Source organism: Serinus canaria, chromosome 3 (assembly GCF_022539315.1).
Source record: "Serinus canaria isolate serCan28SL12 chromosome 3, serCan2020, whole genome shotgun sequence".
Taxonomy (NCBI): domain Eukaryota; kingdom Metazoa; phylum Chordata; class Aves; order Passeriformes; family Fringillidae; genus Serinus; species Serinus canaria.
Genome location: NC_066316.1, coordinates 68018723 through 68035606, shown reverse-complemented (window position 1 = coordinate 68035606; position 16884 = coordinate 68018723). Strand labels below are relative to the sequence as shown.

General features: G+C 45.2%; 1 protein-coding gene and 1 long non-coding RNA gene across 2 annotated transcripts in view; one reads left to right on the top strand and one right to left on the bottom strand.

Annotated features, from left to right (window-relative positions):
• Positions 1-2315, bottom strand: part of METTL24 (methyltransferase like 24) — a 45657-nt gene extending 43342 nt beyond the window's left edge. Inside the window, exon 1 of the mRNA XM_030236522.2 lies at positions 1980-2315. Coding sequence (XP_030092382.2) covers positions 1980-2288 — 309 coding nt within the window. The 5' untranslated portion in view covers positions 2289-2315. The remainder of the gene's footprint in view (positions 1-1979) is intronic.
• Positions 1406-16867, top strand: LOC108962493 (uncharacterized). The gene is made up of 5 exons (XR_001991124.3): positions 1406-1872; positions 3792-3995; positions 6797-6869; positions 6956-7080; positions 16734-16867. It is a non-coding gene; the product is annotated as an uncharacterized LOC108962493 (long non-coding RNA).
• The last annotated feature ends 17 nt before the right edge of the window (positions 16868-16884 follow it).

The window sequence follows — 16884 nt, the reverse complement described above, 5'->3', positions numbered from 1 at the left end:
CTATTCCAAAGTACAGTTCTGCTATCCCCAAACCCTTTCTTTAAGTAGACTTCTCTTAGCCTGAAGCAACATGTTCAAGTCAAATAGCTGAACACAGAAGACACTTGATGATCTCAAACCTAACCTAGCAACAACTCCACCCTCTATTATATATACTAATATTTTTCCTTTGACTTAACCAGAGAGATTCAAATGAGACCTCAGCAGCAACATGCCCAACACCACAAACCACAGCAGTGATGTTTCTTTCACACACTTCACCTGGAGGTGCACCAAAACACTCTTGGGCTTTCCAGAGCCTCGAGCTCTCCAACACTGCAAGGTCCTGCCAGTTCTCAGGTAAAATAAGCAGCCTCTCCTCTACTTCCCCACTAGAATTTCCTCAAAAATCATTAACTCAGTTAGGATGTGTTTTAATTTTGCCTCTTGTTTTTTGATTCTTAGCATATTTTCAATAAACTCTCTGAATCCACAGAATTACAGGCTTTTTCCACCATTAATGCTGAAATTCTTCGATTATTAGAATCACTTAAAAGCTGTACTTTAGGATAATGCCACGTAACAGAGCATCAACAGCAAAAAAATCACAAAAACTGACACTGCAAGACCTAGGTACCTCAAAGCGGTGTCAATACCACAGCACAAAGGAACATCACATAGTTATTATTCTGAACAAATATATGGCAATGTTGTCCTCATCACTGCCAGTGGTCAAGGAAGTGTGGTGAAGGATTATCTAATTTCTTCTAAACCTTTCAGGAAACCAGAGGCAGAAAGCAGCAGGTTATTTTTTACATCACAGTTTCCCACAGAAGCTGAGCTGAATCTAGAAGTAAATCTATATATGAGATCATTGTCCATCTCCTTGTGAAATAAAAAAATTATTACTGGGGTGGAACAGGCAAAGAAAAGAAAGCAGATTTGCAGTAGACACCACATGCATGACCTGTGAGAGATCACTAGTCAGGTGGTGGTTTGGATGTTAGCAAGTAGTCTTTTCATCAAGGCAGTAACGACAAGCTTTAGCCATTCCACAGAAAACTGGTTTTATTCTTGTAGGGGTAAAGATCAGAAATAGTTTTCTACTTTGACCATAAAGGTGGTCTCATCTCCTAGCAAAATCCCGTGTGCTCCTTCTCAAGATCATTCCAGTTTTTTTAAGAACCTGCATGTCTCTGCACAGGCCATCACTACTGCGCCCTGACAGGAGGACCCCAAAGTACATAACAAACTACTCTTTCACTGCCCTCAAAGCTGGCTCTTCTCCCCCTGAAACTCTGCAAAGAAAACTCCACAAAATCATTATCTATGTCTCTAAGCAGTTCCTGAGAGCGTGGAATCTGCCAAAACCAAGGACGACACGGAGATCATTGAAGAAAGCAACATCCCTCTACTGGCCACACAAGCAGCTGATTCCGGGGTGGAGGCACAGGCACTCCTCACTCTTGCTGATCTCCAGATCCTAATCCTCACTCACCCAAAAAGCTTTGCAGTCATTGCAGGGTAGGAACCTTGTTACAGGTTCATTTACCAGCTCGTTCGCTAACTCACTAATTCTCACGCAGACCAGGTCTGAGAACCATTTCTTGATGCCTTTCTGCCAACGCAAGGGCACTCGGATGCCAAGAACGCCGAGGGCCGTGGTCTTTGCCCAAGTTTGATGCAGCTGGGGATGCGTCAGCCTGCGGAGCCCACCCTGACCCGGGGTCACTGTCACCTTCTCAGACCGAACTCTCTCCTTGTCCAGCTCCCCTCCCGCTTCCCTGCAGCTGAGCAGTACTGCCCAAAAAGTCGCTTAACCACTTCCCGAGAGGTCGACATCCCGCCACACCATCTCGCTTCACCACCTCCCTCCCGGCCGCCTTTTCTCAGGTACCAGCCCCATCTCCGCCCTCGGTGCCCGCTCGCCCTCAGCCCCTCGCAGGGAGCCGGGGTCGCCTGTCGCGACACAGCGGCCGCTCCCGCCGAGCCCGCCCTACCTTCCTGCGTCGGCTGCCCGGGGGCTGCGGGGCGCAGCAGGCGGGAGCGGCGCTGCCCCGCCGGCCGCTCCGCACGTAGGTGACCCTCCGACGGCCACCCCCCGCCACGGCCGCCGCCGCCGCCACTGCGCCCGGGCGCTGCTCCGCGCCGCGGGACGGGGCGGACGCCCGCGCCGCCGCCGGGTCCCGGGACTTCTCCTCCGGACACCAGGATCGCCTCATGCCCAGCTGCAGGCAGAGGAAGAGCGCTGCGGAGAGCAGGCAGAGACGGAACGCGGCGCCCCGCCAGAGCGGCCGCTCCTTGGGCATGGCGTCGGGGGCTGCCCTGCCCGGCGCTGCCGCCCCCCCGCCCCGCCGCAGGGCTCATGCCGCCGGCGGGCCGGGCCCCGCGGCCCCCGCCGCCGAAACTTGGGAGTCCCCGCCCCGAGCGGGGCCGGCCGGGGAGGGGCCGGGATGCCCCTGTCCCGGCCCGGCGGGGGCTGCGGGACGCAGCGGTGCTCGCCCGCATGCGGCCCGAGGGATGCTCCGCGCCTCGGCGGGGACAGTGCCCGCAACGAACTTGGGGCCGCGCCGCTGTGTAGCCACAGGTGCGTGTCAGCGGGCAACAACCCACTGAGCCAAGACACAAACCCCTGCCCTAACTATTGTATCAGCTCGTCTTTATAGAATGGAAGTGTGCTGACTTGTTAAGGTACGTGTTAGTTCAGATTATACACTGTGATGTCACGAGGTAGTGAAATTTTACTGGAGTCTTAGGGATTGTTTATGTTGAAGTCAAACAAAAGGACAGCCCAGACCTGGAAGTAAGGACTTTCCTTCTTGTAAGGTTAGACCTGCCTGTGAAGGATAAAAGATTTTGGACAGCCAAGATAACACCAAAATCCTAACTCCTCTGACATGTCTTTGAAACTTTCTTTCTCCCCCAGTATCTCTGGCAGTACAGATAACTAACTCAAGCAAGGTTGACTCCAGGGACATCTGGATCAATAGACAAGCAGCAAGAAAGCTGCAAAAATAGACCTGCTTTGGAAAGTTTTACTATGATTAGTAACCAGTGGTGTGACTGTTAGTGACCTGTTAAATCATGCTGCTCCTGAACTTTTGAAGGGTGTGAGAAGCCTGCGTGAAACATCAGTTGTGGGGCCCTAATTTGGCTGCAACACCTCGTGCTCATGAGTAACACTTTCAAGTTTATACTTCACCTCCTAGCCTCTCTCCTGGGTAGTCACACCATCCTGATGATTTTCATGACACATCCTTGGTTTCACGTGCGGAGGAATGGATCTGCATGAGCTGAGAGGCAGTGCAGGGGACACGTCCTGCCCATCTCAGTAGGAGCACAGGAGGCCCTGCATTTGTTTTGCAATGGGGACACACTATGAAGAACTGTGAAGTGCTCAGGAGGACTTTGGTCCTAAGGCACAACACTAATCCATGGCTAAGGCATGAGCAGGGAGCGGGAGCTGGTGGGATTTTCTGAAGCAGGACCACAGGTGGGGAGCAGGGTCAATGACAGGAGGCAAACTCTGTAGGAACAGGGACCAGACAATGGCAACCAATTTGCAGCTCAATGAGTAATAAATATATTTCCAAATGGGATATACAGGGCTCAGATACATGACTATTCCCCGTTTCTTTGCCAATAGGGAAGAGGGGTTGTGATCCTTGTCTCCTGTGAGCAGTTCTGTGCTTCCCGTGTCCCTGCCTTGTCTGCTGGCAAGGGAGAGGCTTGCTGCACCAAGCTCCTTCTGGTGTCCTCTCTTCAGCAGCAGGCTGCACTGCTCCTCTCTGACCTCTCCTGTCTCTTCACAGCCTGGAGCAGAGCCAGAGTGGGCTGCTGCTGGGACAGCAGGCCAGAGAGGAGTGCTGGTAGAAGTGGAGCGTGCCAGCAGCCAAGCAACTTGACCTGCTGGCAGCAAGATGGAGGAGCTGCACCTAGGAAGATAAGGGAGGGAGCAATGATCTGTCTGGAGAAGGGGGATTTCAGTGCAGCTCTAAGCACAGATGCACTGGCAGGTGAGGTGCATGATTCCTGCCATTTGAACATTGCTGTTCTCTATTTTTTAGGCAAACTGTCCTTCTGAATTTGGTTAAAGCAATTCCATGGTTGTTTTAAAACACCACAAATGTAAGCCCCTCTCAGAAGAGTGGAAGTTTCAGTCCTACCTGCCTTTCCTGTAGCAGGTGGGTGGCCCCTTTGTCATCAACTAAGTCAAAACAGGGCCTGGCACAGATGAAAACTCACTCAAAAGCACCCTATCTGGAGCAGTTTCCTAATAGACCTGGACACATTTGTTGATATAATTCCATCTTTTGATCAGTTTTCAGCCAACATGGGACAGCCTCAGATGTTTGCCACAGGGATTAGCCAGTTGGCTCTGGAAGTGGATCCTTCTGACAACCACACATTTTTCCTATTTCCACTCCACTATAGTGGCTCATGAATGGATCAGACAAGTCATGGTGCTCGTGTGAGGAATGAACACATTAATGAGGGCAAAGGTAGAGTGCAACTGCACTCCCTGATCACTGACATCAACTTAAGAGACATGTACCTGGCTCCATTTGTGAGCATCACCTGGAGTTTATCAGCAGAAGATCACTTGGGCTGTTTTAGGGTTGCCTGTGCATCACTTTGCTCCTCTGTTAAATGGCAACATTCACATGGAGGACAAAAGTAATGTTGCTGTTCAGGGAAGAGAGATTTTAGACATGCCTCAGGAACATTATATGCAAGGTTATTATTTAATGAAATTCTTAGCACAAATGTTGTTTTAAGCTATTGTCACATAGTCAGTAAATGAGGGTATGTGAAATTCCTATTAAAATGTAAGTTTGTGTGTGTATGGTTATAGAGGAAATCTTGAAGTCAGGTTGACTCCAGTAGTATAAAGTACAGAAATACATTTTAAAACTCTCTCTTGAAGTTTAATCCTTGAGAAATCAAAGCTTTTCTAAAAGCTTGAACAATGCACACACACATAAAAGAGGTCTACCTGAGCAGAATAGAAACTGCAAGGTATTTCTCAGTTTTAGCATCAGAGTTTCATTTGTTGTTCTTCTCTTTGTGTAGTTTCAGCAAAAAGCTCAAATACTTGAATCCAACCACTCTTGTCATCAGTGAGCTGTAAGTGCTGACCTTATACAAAATATTCCCTTCCTTAGAAAGCTGATAAGCCCCAGTTTGTGGGTATGCTAGGAGGGGTCCTGATAAAGAACAGTTCACTAATTTAACTCAGTGTTTTCATTTTCCTTTTGTGTTTTAACAAACAGTTTAATTTCTTGTGCTTCCTCCCCACTTCCCTGCCCTGCAATTTCTTATGAATGTAAGTCTGGCTGTTAAAAACACAACAGAGGGTTTCTAAAGATAGAGAATAAAAGAACAATAGTAGAGAATGATCTCAGGAAATCTCAGGGACAATGAGAAGTCTTATCAGGGTTAGCATGAGAATCAGTGAGAATTAAGAAAGGCCCCTAAGCAGTCTCACTTCTTCATTTTAACAAGTGTATTATAAATCAATTCCTCCCCCAGGAATTGGCTGCAAAGATATGTGTGTGAGCAAAGCCTGCTGAGAAGTAGAGCAAATTAAAATTTTAACATAATCCATGAAACTCCAGTCCAGCTGGAGGATGGGCCTTTTTGAGGAGATTGCTGGGAAATACAGCTTCTGCAAATTTCATATCTTTCGCAAAACACCCTCTCTCACTGAGTCAGGCAGCAAATAACCTCCCCTGCTTGCTGTCCTAAAGCAAGATGGATGGTGTTAGAGGGGCATTCATCAAGCTGGATCCAGCTGAGCACAAACTGCCGCCGTGAAACGCAAGGAGTAACTGGAACAGAGATTCTGAATGAGAGCGTTCAATTTCTGCTGAGAACAGGGAGCTTCGTGCCCTGATAACCAAAATCAGATATTGGTCTTGCAGTATCTACTTTTTATGTAGATACCACAGAGCTACAGCTCCCTGAGTTTCTCCTGGCAAAGTCTTTGAACTGTTAAAATTTCTCTTTCTTTTACAAATTTAGTAGTAAGAGCACAGTGCTAAACCTCTAGAAGGAAAAAGTTTAACACAAATGAAATTTCATTGCTTCAGTGCTATCTTTGCTGCATACAAATTACCTCTTTCTTGGGATATTGTTGGTAGTGAAATCTCTCCTTTGCAGCAGTTATTTAATGTTTCTCTCTCTCATGGCCATTTTCAGTTCAAACACCTTGCCTACCCCATTCATCTTCTGCCTCCACCCACTGTCAGGGCTTCTGTTTATCTTCTGGTTAGTTAAAATGTCTGCCTCAATCCCTGGGCAAAATTAAACCCCAAGCAGGAAAAATGCCAATAGGATCCCCTAGGATTCTCCAAGGGCTGTTAATACAAGTCAAACCTTCCTCCTATAAAAAGAGTAAATTAATAAAAACACTCTTTTTGACTCTGTGCACTGGAATTGATATGAGTCACTTGCCAAGATCTACAGGACAGAGCAAAGGAAGAGTTTTTTCCCCTCTCCTTCCTCCTGCACTCCTGACTAATGCTTCAAAAATCACAGTGATGTGGTTCCATGCACTTGAAAACAGAGATGTTCTGTGTAGAAACTTCCCCAAGCACGGTGTGTCCTTCCCACAGAAGATGCGTGTGCCTCAGATCCTGAGTCTGCAGCAGTCAGAGCTTTGATCCTGGCCCAGTTTATTGCCTTGTGCATTTATGTGCAAAAGCTCTGCCATAGTCCTGAGAAACATGGAATTAAAAGTCTATAGTTCCCTGGCTGGTTTCTCAGTGATGGCTTTGTCCAAGCCTGGTTTCAGTTCTGTTTTTTGAAATTGCAGCTCAAAATCCTGGAAGTATTTCTTTATGCACCAAGTGACAGACCTCTGTGGAGCCTGCACACAGCTCTGCCAGGTAAGTATAGCCCTTACTCCTTCCCATGCCTTAAATCCCACTGAAAACGATGGAATAATCTCTTTGTCTTATCTTTTAAACGTTAGCAACAGAGAAGTAAATTGGCTGTATTGGTCTATTACCCACTTACTGCTGCTGAGAAATACGTGTCTGAGCAGCTGTCAAGGCAAAGCTGTGTGAATCATTAAAACGGCTTCTCAGCTCACCACTGGTAAGTTTGAAGATAACAACTTAAAAATATATGTTCGTGCAGTCTCCCATTAGCTCTCATCAAGCTCGTGGGCCGTTTAGGCAGCTTAACACAAGATTGATCTTGCTGTTCAGCAGCACAGCACAAGGCACAGGCAGAAGCTGTCTTTCCCTCCAGCTACAGAGGGAATCGAACAGCACAGCCTTGCTGCGTGCTCCAAATTTGATGGAAGAGATGGTTGATAATTATTGGCCTGGAGAGGGGATTATAGCTCAAGGTTTACCTGTGAGTCACACCCTTGTGTGGTTGCACTCATACATACCTGTACCTGTGCACACACATTCACTGCAGGAAGGAGAAGAAGCATAAGAATGAGACGGCCTTTTGGGAGAAGATGCTCTGCAGCTCTCTGCTACTCCTGGGCCTCAACTTTATTTATTTAATTCTGATCCTTGGGGTATCTACAAAATACAACTGTTGCCTCCAGAAGCTGTGTTTCAGTCCTGGATAGGAATAATGGTGCTTTTGCAGCCTGCCTTTTAATAAATTGTGCAGTCATTCTGAACAAGCAAAATTCTGCCTGCTTTTTAAAATAAAGGCTGAAAGAGATATTAGTATAAAAATCAAAAATGTATTGACATTGTAAAAAAAAGACATTCCCATTTACAGGAATTAAGTAGTGATGGCTCTCATGCAGTTCACATACTGTTGCATGAAGATTTTTGTGATATCAGTTCATCATCTGTATTTCCCCTGTATCTGTATTGTAATCCTAGGCAGATGTCCAGCTTTGCTTAGAAATTACCCTGTGTTTCTATTAAAAATCCTATTTTCTGTATGTTTTAAAGATTACCTTAATGTTATTCTAGCTTCACCTCTCTGCCCTTTTAGGATGCAATAAATTTGACTTACATTTTTACACTTCTAAATTCAAGGATGAATATCTTTCATTAAAAAGAGTAATTTGGCATAGGGATTAATCTATAATTGTCAGAATTTGACAACACATCACAGCTGGAGTAGTAATGATGGCTTTAAGAAATTATATCATTCTCTTTATTACATGTTTTTAATGGGCTTATATAGAACAGTACAAATGCCAAAGTATTTATATAGGCGATGGCAACAGCACTGGAACAATGGAGCAGACATCACTGAGTGAAACCTTCCTTCATCTGCAAGCACTCAGGGAAAAGGGGTCTCCAAGAGGGGATGAGGTGCAAGCCAAAGCACTGGGGCTGACAGGGAGAAGAACAGTAGCAAAATGTTTCAGGTAGAAGATACACAAACAAATTAAGACCCATAATTAATGTACTATTCACTTTTTCCATGGTCTGTCTTTCAATGTTGTTTGCTACGCTGGTGTGTGTCCGTACAATTTATGCATCATTAAAGACAATAGGAAACAATCAAAGCTGGGAGTGGCTGGCAGCATCCTTGAGACCTGATGGATGAAAAGCATCTTTCCTAGGATAGGAGGCTTTCCAAAATGTTCAGGACCAGTATGCAGGCCAATTTAATAATATGCATCCACCTACATAAAGGTCTCATCCACGTGTCTGGAAAGCATTTCATTTTTTCAGGACATTTTTTAATTCAGTCTTTATCTGTAACAAAATGGTTGTTTTTCTGAGCTATTACCATGTGGTCAGCCAGTCCTCTCCTCCATCTGGTTGCATCTTGAAGTCTTAGATACAATCCTAACAAGGAGGAGAGAAATGGTCTGCCCTCAGCAGAAAAGATCCCACAGCTCCCCTGCAGCTGAGCAGCCTGTCTAGGAGCAGACGGTGAGGATAAAACTCAGTGTTCTTCCCACAGGCTCTTTTCCAAGCAGTTTGCCCTCAATGTCATGTGGAGCAGCATCAATGATGCAGAGACACTGGTATTGATCCAAAGTGAATAACCTCCTCAGCCAAGAATTTGTATGTAGGTTAGGTGTTACCACAGGGCTCATCCTTCCAGCATGTGCCTCCTTGCAGTGTGTCTGCTTCCCTCCTCAGCTTTGGATGTGGGAAGCAAAGCGCTGGGATGGACAGAGTGGATTTGTGACAACACAGGCACCTCTACTGGCATTGCTTCCAGCGAGGAACACTCAGCAGGGCTAATGCTTGTGGCCATGCCCTAGCTCTTGGCTTGCTCACCGGCTCCTCGTTAGGAGGAGATTCCTTTGCCAGAATGTATTGAATTTCCTCAGGAACAAGGTCGTTTCTCTGTACTCTATCAGCAGATAAAGGACATGTTTCTGAAAGCATCAAGGCTTTTTTGCAGGGCTTGCTTTGTGCCTCCTACTCTCCTGTCAGCAAGGCTGGAGGACGAGCCACCAGCTACAGAGGAAAGCCTGCTCTGCTATCTCCCCATGGTCCAGTCAGCACAGAGCAGGGAGGAGTGTCTCACAGGACACTTACCTCTCCTGAAAGCCAAAAGTGAAGCTGTGGCTTCTCCTGAACTGTAGCTGGGTCAATGCCAGAAGCCAGGCAAGTAAAGGAGCCTCCTAGCTGGAGCCCAGGACACCAAGACCTGCAGGGGGACACCCCAAAACTGGGACATGCAGAACAGCAGCTAGAAGAGACAAATTTTCCCCTTAACTTCTCACTTCTCCCTCAGGATTAACATGAAGAAAAGATGATGATCACTGATCTGTAGTGGCAGGAGCCTTTAGGAATCCAGGGCTTTTTACTCAATCTTTGTGCTGAAGTGCTCAGACTTACACTGCAAAGACAAACAGCAACAAGATTGCTCTCAGCAACCCAGACAAAAACATTTTAGTGCATAATTATGGATGAGATGCAAAAGGACGAAAAAGAGGGAAAACAGCTGTTCGCATAGAGTTTATTGCCGTTCACTTAAGAGGCCCATTAAATGCCAGAAAAAGCTATTTATCCTTCTGTTTGAGGCAATTATCCTGCTGCAAATCTCTGTGTCAATTCGTCCTGTGATTATTCCTGGAGTGCTGACACTGTGCAGATACACTCACCACACAGGAAAAAAGATGCCCACCCAGGATTACGGAGGGATTTTCAGAAGTAGGATAGCCAGTGCTTCTCAGGGGCTTTACCTCTGTAGAGAAATGGGTTGTTTCTTGGAGTCTTTCCCTGGAGTTCAGCTGCCTCTTCTTTATTTCAAAAATACCCTTTGAGCTTTTTTTATTGGAAGCACCTTAAAGTGGGATTGCTCTTCTTGTAGTCACAGTAACAGGGGATGTGAGAAGCCCAAATCCAGTTCTTCAAATGCTCAAAGGAAACCAGCTGTCTCACTGACCAAGGAATCATTTGACTCACCAGGCTGCAAGGTCTGTGCAGAGGAGAGGCTTCATCTCCTTGAAGCCCAACAATGTTCTTGTTTGGCAAGGAGGAAAGCAAGTGTGAGTGCAAGTGTGAGGTTCATCCCTCCCCCCGTCTCCTCTGGCCTGCTCAGGTCTTTCCACAAGAGATTGGCAGTGAAGAATCTCTTGATCATACTGGGAACTCTTGGAAAGCTAAGGTGGGCGGTGGTACTGACCGTACCAGGAACTCTTGCTGCCTTATCAAGGTGGGAGATGACAGCGGGAATAATCAATCACCCCTGACAGCCCTGGAATGTTCATTATCTGAAAAGTAGCTCAAGTGGAACAGTACCATCCTCACTGGAATTTCATAAATTCCAGTAAGAACCCAGACTGCAGCCAGGATGAAAATATATCAATGGCTTAAGCCAACCATTCATTGCCCTAAAAACAGTGGTCCTAAGACAGACCCTTTAAGCTCTTCTGGACTGCAGTGGGCTGTATCAGTATTTCCCTCTGTGTGGGACGCCTCTCAGAGTGCCCAAACTCTCAAGTTTGTGAAATTCAGAGAAGTATCACTTGGTAACAGAACCTGGACTGATATCCCAATACTTGAGGCTCAACACCTCACCTCAGCCCCGTTAAGAAATGCCTTTAAAAGGCATTAGATATGAGTGGTTCACTGATTCTCGAGGGAAATGTTATGGTACATACACCTTTGCACTTACACATTACATATCTGTGCTGGTGTGTGTATTACCTTTGTATATTTGCACACACATATCTGGGGGTGTGTATTCACTTGGACACCCCCTAGCAAATATAAGTATGCCTGTTATTATCTTGAATCCTTAACTGTTATTACTGTTTGTAGTTGATCCTTGGTTAATCTAACATGTAAGTGCTTCTAGATCCTTTAGACAAACAATTGACCCTGTGTGAGTCTGAGATAGGATCCAGCCATGTGTGGCTCTCTGAGAAGCAGTCTAGCAAGCAAGGGAGTTCACTCTGAATCTCATGACCCACCAGAGAGTCTTCCCTAACCTTTCCTTCCTTACCCCTTTTTACATCCCTCCCTATAAATCACTCTAAATTGATCTAATTGGTTATCCTTTATATATGTATTATCCATGCAGTATTAGAATAAGCCTTTAATACTGCATAGATAATACATATAAAGGATATATATGTATCATGTATCAGGGCTTTGCCTGACTTTTGCATTTGTATTAAAGTTTGTTTTCACTAATATATTTGATGGTGATCCTTAAAGCAATCTAAACCATTCATTTGTGTGACAGAGAAGCTCCCTCCATGGCTCTACTGTGTTTCCTGATGGAAGGATTGTTTTTCAGAACCTTGTTTTAGCCAAAATGCTGACTGAAGGCTCACACACAGGTGCTTCTGAAACACCGACAGCTGGCTCAGTAGCTTAATTGTCTGATGACACAGAAAATAAACTAACCTCCCCTGTCTGGTTTGGCTTGCAAATTGAAGGAAAGGTGAATGTCAGGCTTAGATATCCACTGGTTGACTGGGACTTTGGAGAAGTTGAATCAAAAAGCAGGAGATGTGACAATGGTGGGAGCACAGCACATGATGCACAATGCACACGTCTCTTACTGTGTGAGAACTATATTGGTGTTATGGTGGGTAGTGGACATTAATAGGAGCAGAGGAAAGTGATGTGGGGCAGTGCTTCCCTAGTGCTGACTGCTGTCAGTGGTGTAAGACAGTCTCAAAGGATGAAAGCAAAACACAGGAAAAATATTCCTTTGAAACTACTTTTACTTTTGGAGATATCATTTGTATGAAATTGTTTCTTTCAGAAAAGTTTCTTTCCCCCTTCTTTTCTCACTAGCACCTCCCTTTCACAGTAAGCCTGGTTTTTGACCCATATCTGCTTCTCCTTCTTCAAAATATGTAATTTTTACTTCTTCATTGAGAAAAATAGACATGAGGGGGAAATTCACAGAAAGAAACCAGTCCATTTCAGATCTTGAAGCAACAGTAATTTCTAATACCTGAGCACCCAGACTGGTGTCTGGGCTCACCAGGAGCCTGGTCAGGAGCCAGTGGACACATGAACCAGGGTGCAGCCCCATAGGGACTGCCCCACAGGATGTCCAAACCAGGCATTCCTTGAGAGGCTAGGGGATCCCAAGAACCCACAACATCAGGAACTCAGGACACGTGGCTATCCAAGACAATGGTTTCCTCTCCAGCCTTTTGGTAGGGGAAAAATTCTGGTACATGCTGCTATAGCATCAGCTTTACCTGGGATTAATATTGTTATTATTTGTTGTTGTTGTTGTTGTTTTTCTTGAGGTTTTTTGTTAACAACCACTTCTGGTATGCTGCTACCTTAACATTTTACTGTACTCATTTTAAGTGTTCTCCATAAATCCATAAAGGATCTACAATCATTATTCAGAGCTCTACTGAAGCACCCAAATCCCCCAAGCCCTGCAGGTATGTAGGAGCCCGACAGGCACCCAAATTTCCGCTGAATTAAGCGTCACTGCATTTGCTCTTTGAGATGGTGTGAGGTTTTTTTCCAGCAACTGCTTGATCCAATATCTCCCTCTGGTGGAAAGTAGGGAATAGAGCAGGACAGACTAGAGCAGAGGAAAATCTAACAATAGTCACTTGATTGCTGTGAAAACAATAAAAAACTCGGTCCACACCATGATGTTATCTCTAATTTCCACATTTATTCCTAATGAATTTGCAGTTCACCTCAAATAGTCCTTGACTGGAAGAGGATGGTAATGAATGGTGAATGCCAATTTTCCTGTATTTTCCAGAAATTTGTTTAAGCAGAGGCAAAAGCCTATATCAAGAAAATATGACTTTTTGGCATTGTTTCTGTAAAGAAAATCAAGAAAATTCTCTGTTGCAGAAAACTATTATTTTGTGCTCAAGCTCTACAATCCATCACACATCCCATCTGCTCTCTGGAATTGCAAGGATTTATAAAAATGTCTCAAAATATAATCATTCTCTTTCTATACCACAATTACACCTTTGAAGTTCCATGTGAGTGTGACAGATTGGTTGCCATCTGCCAGGGGTGCCTCTTCAATGTAGATCAGAAAGTGTGGATAAAAAGGAAATACTCAAGCACAGTTTGGATAACTTATGTCCAGACACGCATGGGCTTAAGGAACAGCACAGGGATAAAATGCTTTGCCCAGGTGACAGCTAAGTCTTTCTTTCAGGACACCTTTCATAAGCACAGACAGGTCAGGGAGGTTTAATGAACCTTCCACTGTTAATCCTCTCCCACACGTGAGTGTTTCTCTGACACTTGTTCTGTGATTCCAGATGAAATCCACAGAGCTGATGCGGCAGCACAGACAGATTTAAGATCAAAACAGAGTTTTGAAAATTCCTCAGCTGCTGGCTCAGCTTCAGCTGGAGCTGGAGAGGCAACAGAGGCCGCAGCTTTGCTTCAGCTCCTGGCACAAGTCTTGGGTGAGGAGCAGAAACTCATGGATGGCTGATGAGATATTGCTGGAGACCGACACCTGGGGCTGGGCAGCTGAAGCAAGCCAGGACTCATCTCAACAAACTTCAACTGCCTGAAAGCAGTGTCAGTGAGCTGGCCTGAAGGCTCTGAAATAGTGTGACTCCCCTTTGTGGGCAGGTGTACAGCTGGCACAGGGCAGTATCACTATGTATCTAGGACATATTTTAGATTATTTAAATTTTCCATGACCAGGGAAGCATAACAGAAGGATGTTCAGTTATTCTCAAAATATTAGAGCATATTATTTGCAAATTGAAAGCTTTTAGAACAAAAGATGAGGTTTCTGAATAGAATGCCCAATCTTTTTGTGGCATGATTTTAACCAGGAAGAAAGCCTCTGTGAGAAGGAGTAAGATTTTAAAAAGAATTTCAAGCTAGAAACTGGAGGAGTAAGGAGGAAGAGAGGAGCAGAGAATCATGATGACATTTGTTTAAAGGTGCCATTTTGACCTCTTTATAATCACAAGTCAGAAATATCAGACATATTCCAGAAGGAAGATAATTACTGGGTCATTGTAATAGCATGATAAAAATTACATGGGAAAGAACCAAAATAGATCCCCTCCAAATTAGGAAAATGACATGAACTCTGTCAAATTAAAAGCAGAAACAGAAAGGAAGACTAAAACAATATTTTGAGGAAACTTGCTACTAGACAAAAAGCCTCCTCTATACCAGCAGGAGTAGGAAGCCTGCTGGAGGGTTCTGCAGATGACCAGGGTATGCAGGCAGCAGATGATCAAGGTGGCAAAGGAGTTTGAGAGGAAACACATCCTAACATAACAGCTAAACAGATTACTTGTGTGTGTTCAGCACAGAAAAGCTTAGTGAAATTCCCATGGCAGAACCACTTGCTAAAGGGATAATGCAGGGAAACTGCCTCAGATTGAAGGGTCATTAGATGAGGCTTTAGATCAAATAAATGCAAGGGATAGTAGCAAATTCATGAAAAGCAGATGTTACTTGCTTGTGGGTTTTTAAGGAATGCTAATGGAAATTATTGCACTATAAGAGCCAGTGTATAAGCTTTTACTTAAAACAGCCGAAGAAAAAGGAAGGCAATTGATACTGTTTTCTTTTAAGTGCTGAAAGGGAACTAGAGAAATGCAAGCCATTAAATCTGACACCTGTGGCAGGCAAACAGCAAAAGCCATAGTAACAGAATAGTTGCGAGGAGAGACACAGACTAAGAGGGGAGAATTGGCAGAGCTTTGCAGTGAGAGCCTATGAAGCTGTGCTCCACCACCCTCTGACAGCTTCAGAGGAAACTGTGAAGCTGCAGATGAGAGCAATCCACTCGCTATGATCTGCTCAGCTTCTGGAAAGCCTTTAACAACATCTGTCACCAAGGACCCATTAAGAAGCCAATCTGGCATGGGGTAAGAAGGAAGATCCTCTCATGAGTCAGCAACTGCATACAGGTTAGAGAGACAAGGTAAGGATAAATCATCCATTCTTCACAGTGGAGAGAAGCTGCCAATTGCATCTTTGAGGGATTGTGGTAGGGCCAGTGTGCAACCACAGATCCATCAGTCAGGCAAATGACTGATGTGCTGGTGGTACCACTTTATTCAAGGCAGTAAAATGCAAACTGCCTAAAGGAGTTGCAAAAATCATCTCACAAGTTTGCACAAAGTAACGGCAAGTGAAAATCAGTATAGCTAACAGCAAAGAAAAACAACTGGCGGAGCTGGGAGGAAGACTGCCTCACTACCCAGCCACAGCCATGGCCTCTAAAACACCTAGTACTACTCAGGACAGGTATCTGGTTGCCACTTAAATGCTTATTAATTACTAGAAAGCATTTTAATATGAAGGGAAAAGGGGTCATAGAGTTATGGAATGGTCTGGGTTGAAAGGGACATTAAAGATCATCTATTAGACCAAGTTGCTTAAAGCCCCATTTCATTTGGCCTTGGATGATTCCAGGTATAAGGCACCCACATCTTTAGACAACCTGTGCCAGGGCCTCACCACCCTCACAGTGAAGACGTTTTTGCTAATATAAATCCATCCTCTTTCATTTTAAAGCCATTCCTGTTACTACATGCCCTTCCAAAAAGTCTCTCTCCAACTCTCTTGTAAGCCCCCTTTAGGTATTTGGAGGTGCTGTAAGGTCTCTCCAGAGCTGACTCCTCTCCAGGCTGAACAACCCCAACTCTCTCAGCCTCCATACATAGGAGAGGTTCTCAGCCCTCTGATCTTCATTATTTCCTCAGGACTCCCTCCAGCAGGTACATATTCTTCTTATGTTGGGGTCCCCAGGGCTGGATGCAGCACTTGAGGTGAGGTCTCACAAGAGCAGAGCAAAGGGGCAGAATCACCCTCCTCAACCTGATGGTCACTCTGCTTCGATGTAGACAAGGATACAGTTGGCTTCCTGGGCTCTGAGCACACATTGCTGGGTCATGTGGAGCTTCTCCTCAACCAACACCCCCAGTCCTTCTCCTCAGGGCTGCTCTCAGTCCATTCTCCACCCAACCTGTATTTGTGTTTGGGATTGCCCCAGTCCAGATACAGGACCTTGCACTTGGCCTTGTTGAACATGACAAGGTTTGCACAGTCCCACCTCTCAAACATGCCAAGGTCCCTCTGGATGGCATCCCTTCCCTCTAGTGTATCCACTGCACCACACAGCCTGGTGTCATTGACAAACTTGGTGAGGGTGCACTCAGTCTCACTGTCCGTGACACTGACAAAGATTTTTAACAGCACCAGCCCCAATACTGACCCCTGAGAAATATCTCCTCTTGGGACACCAGCCTTTCCTTGTTGACAAGAACAGGGTCCAGCATAGCACCTTGCCTTCTTGGCTGCTCTATCACTTGGAGAAGGACCTCCTGGATTGCTTATGCTTTACTGTGCTGTCTTCTCCAACAGATATGTCCCCATGAAGATCAGGGCTTGTGAAAGTGAGGCAATTATGTATTATGTAAACCAAGATTCTTCAAGGCGGGAAAGAAGAGACTGAGAGAGAGTTTGGTGGAGCTCTATAAACTCAAATGGGCCATGGAGTCACTACCTCTCACAA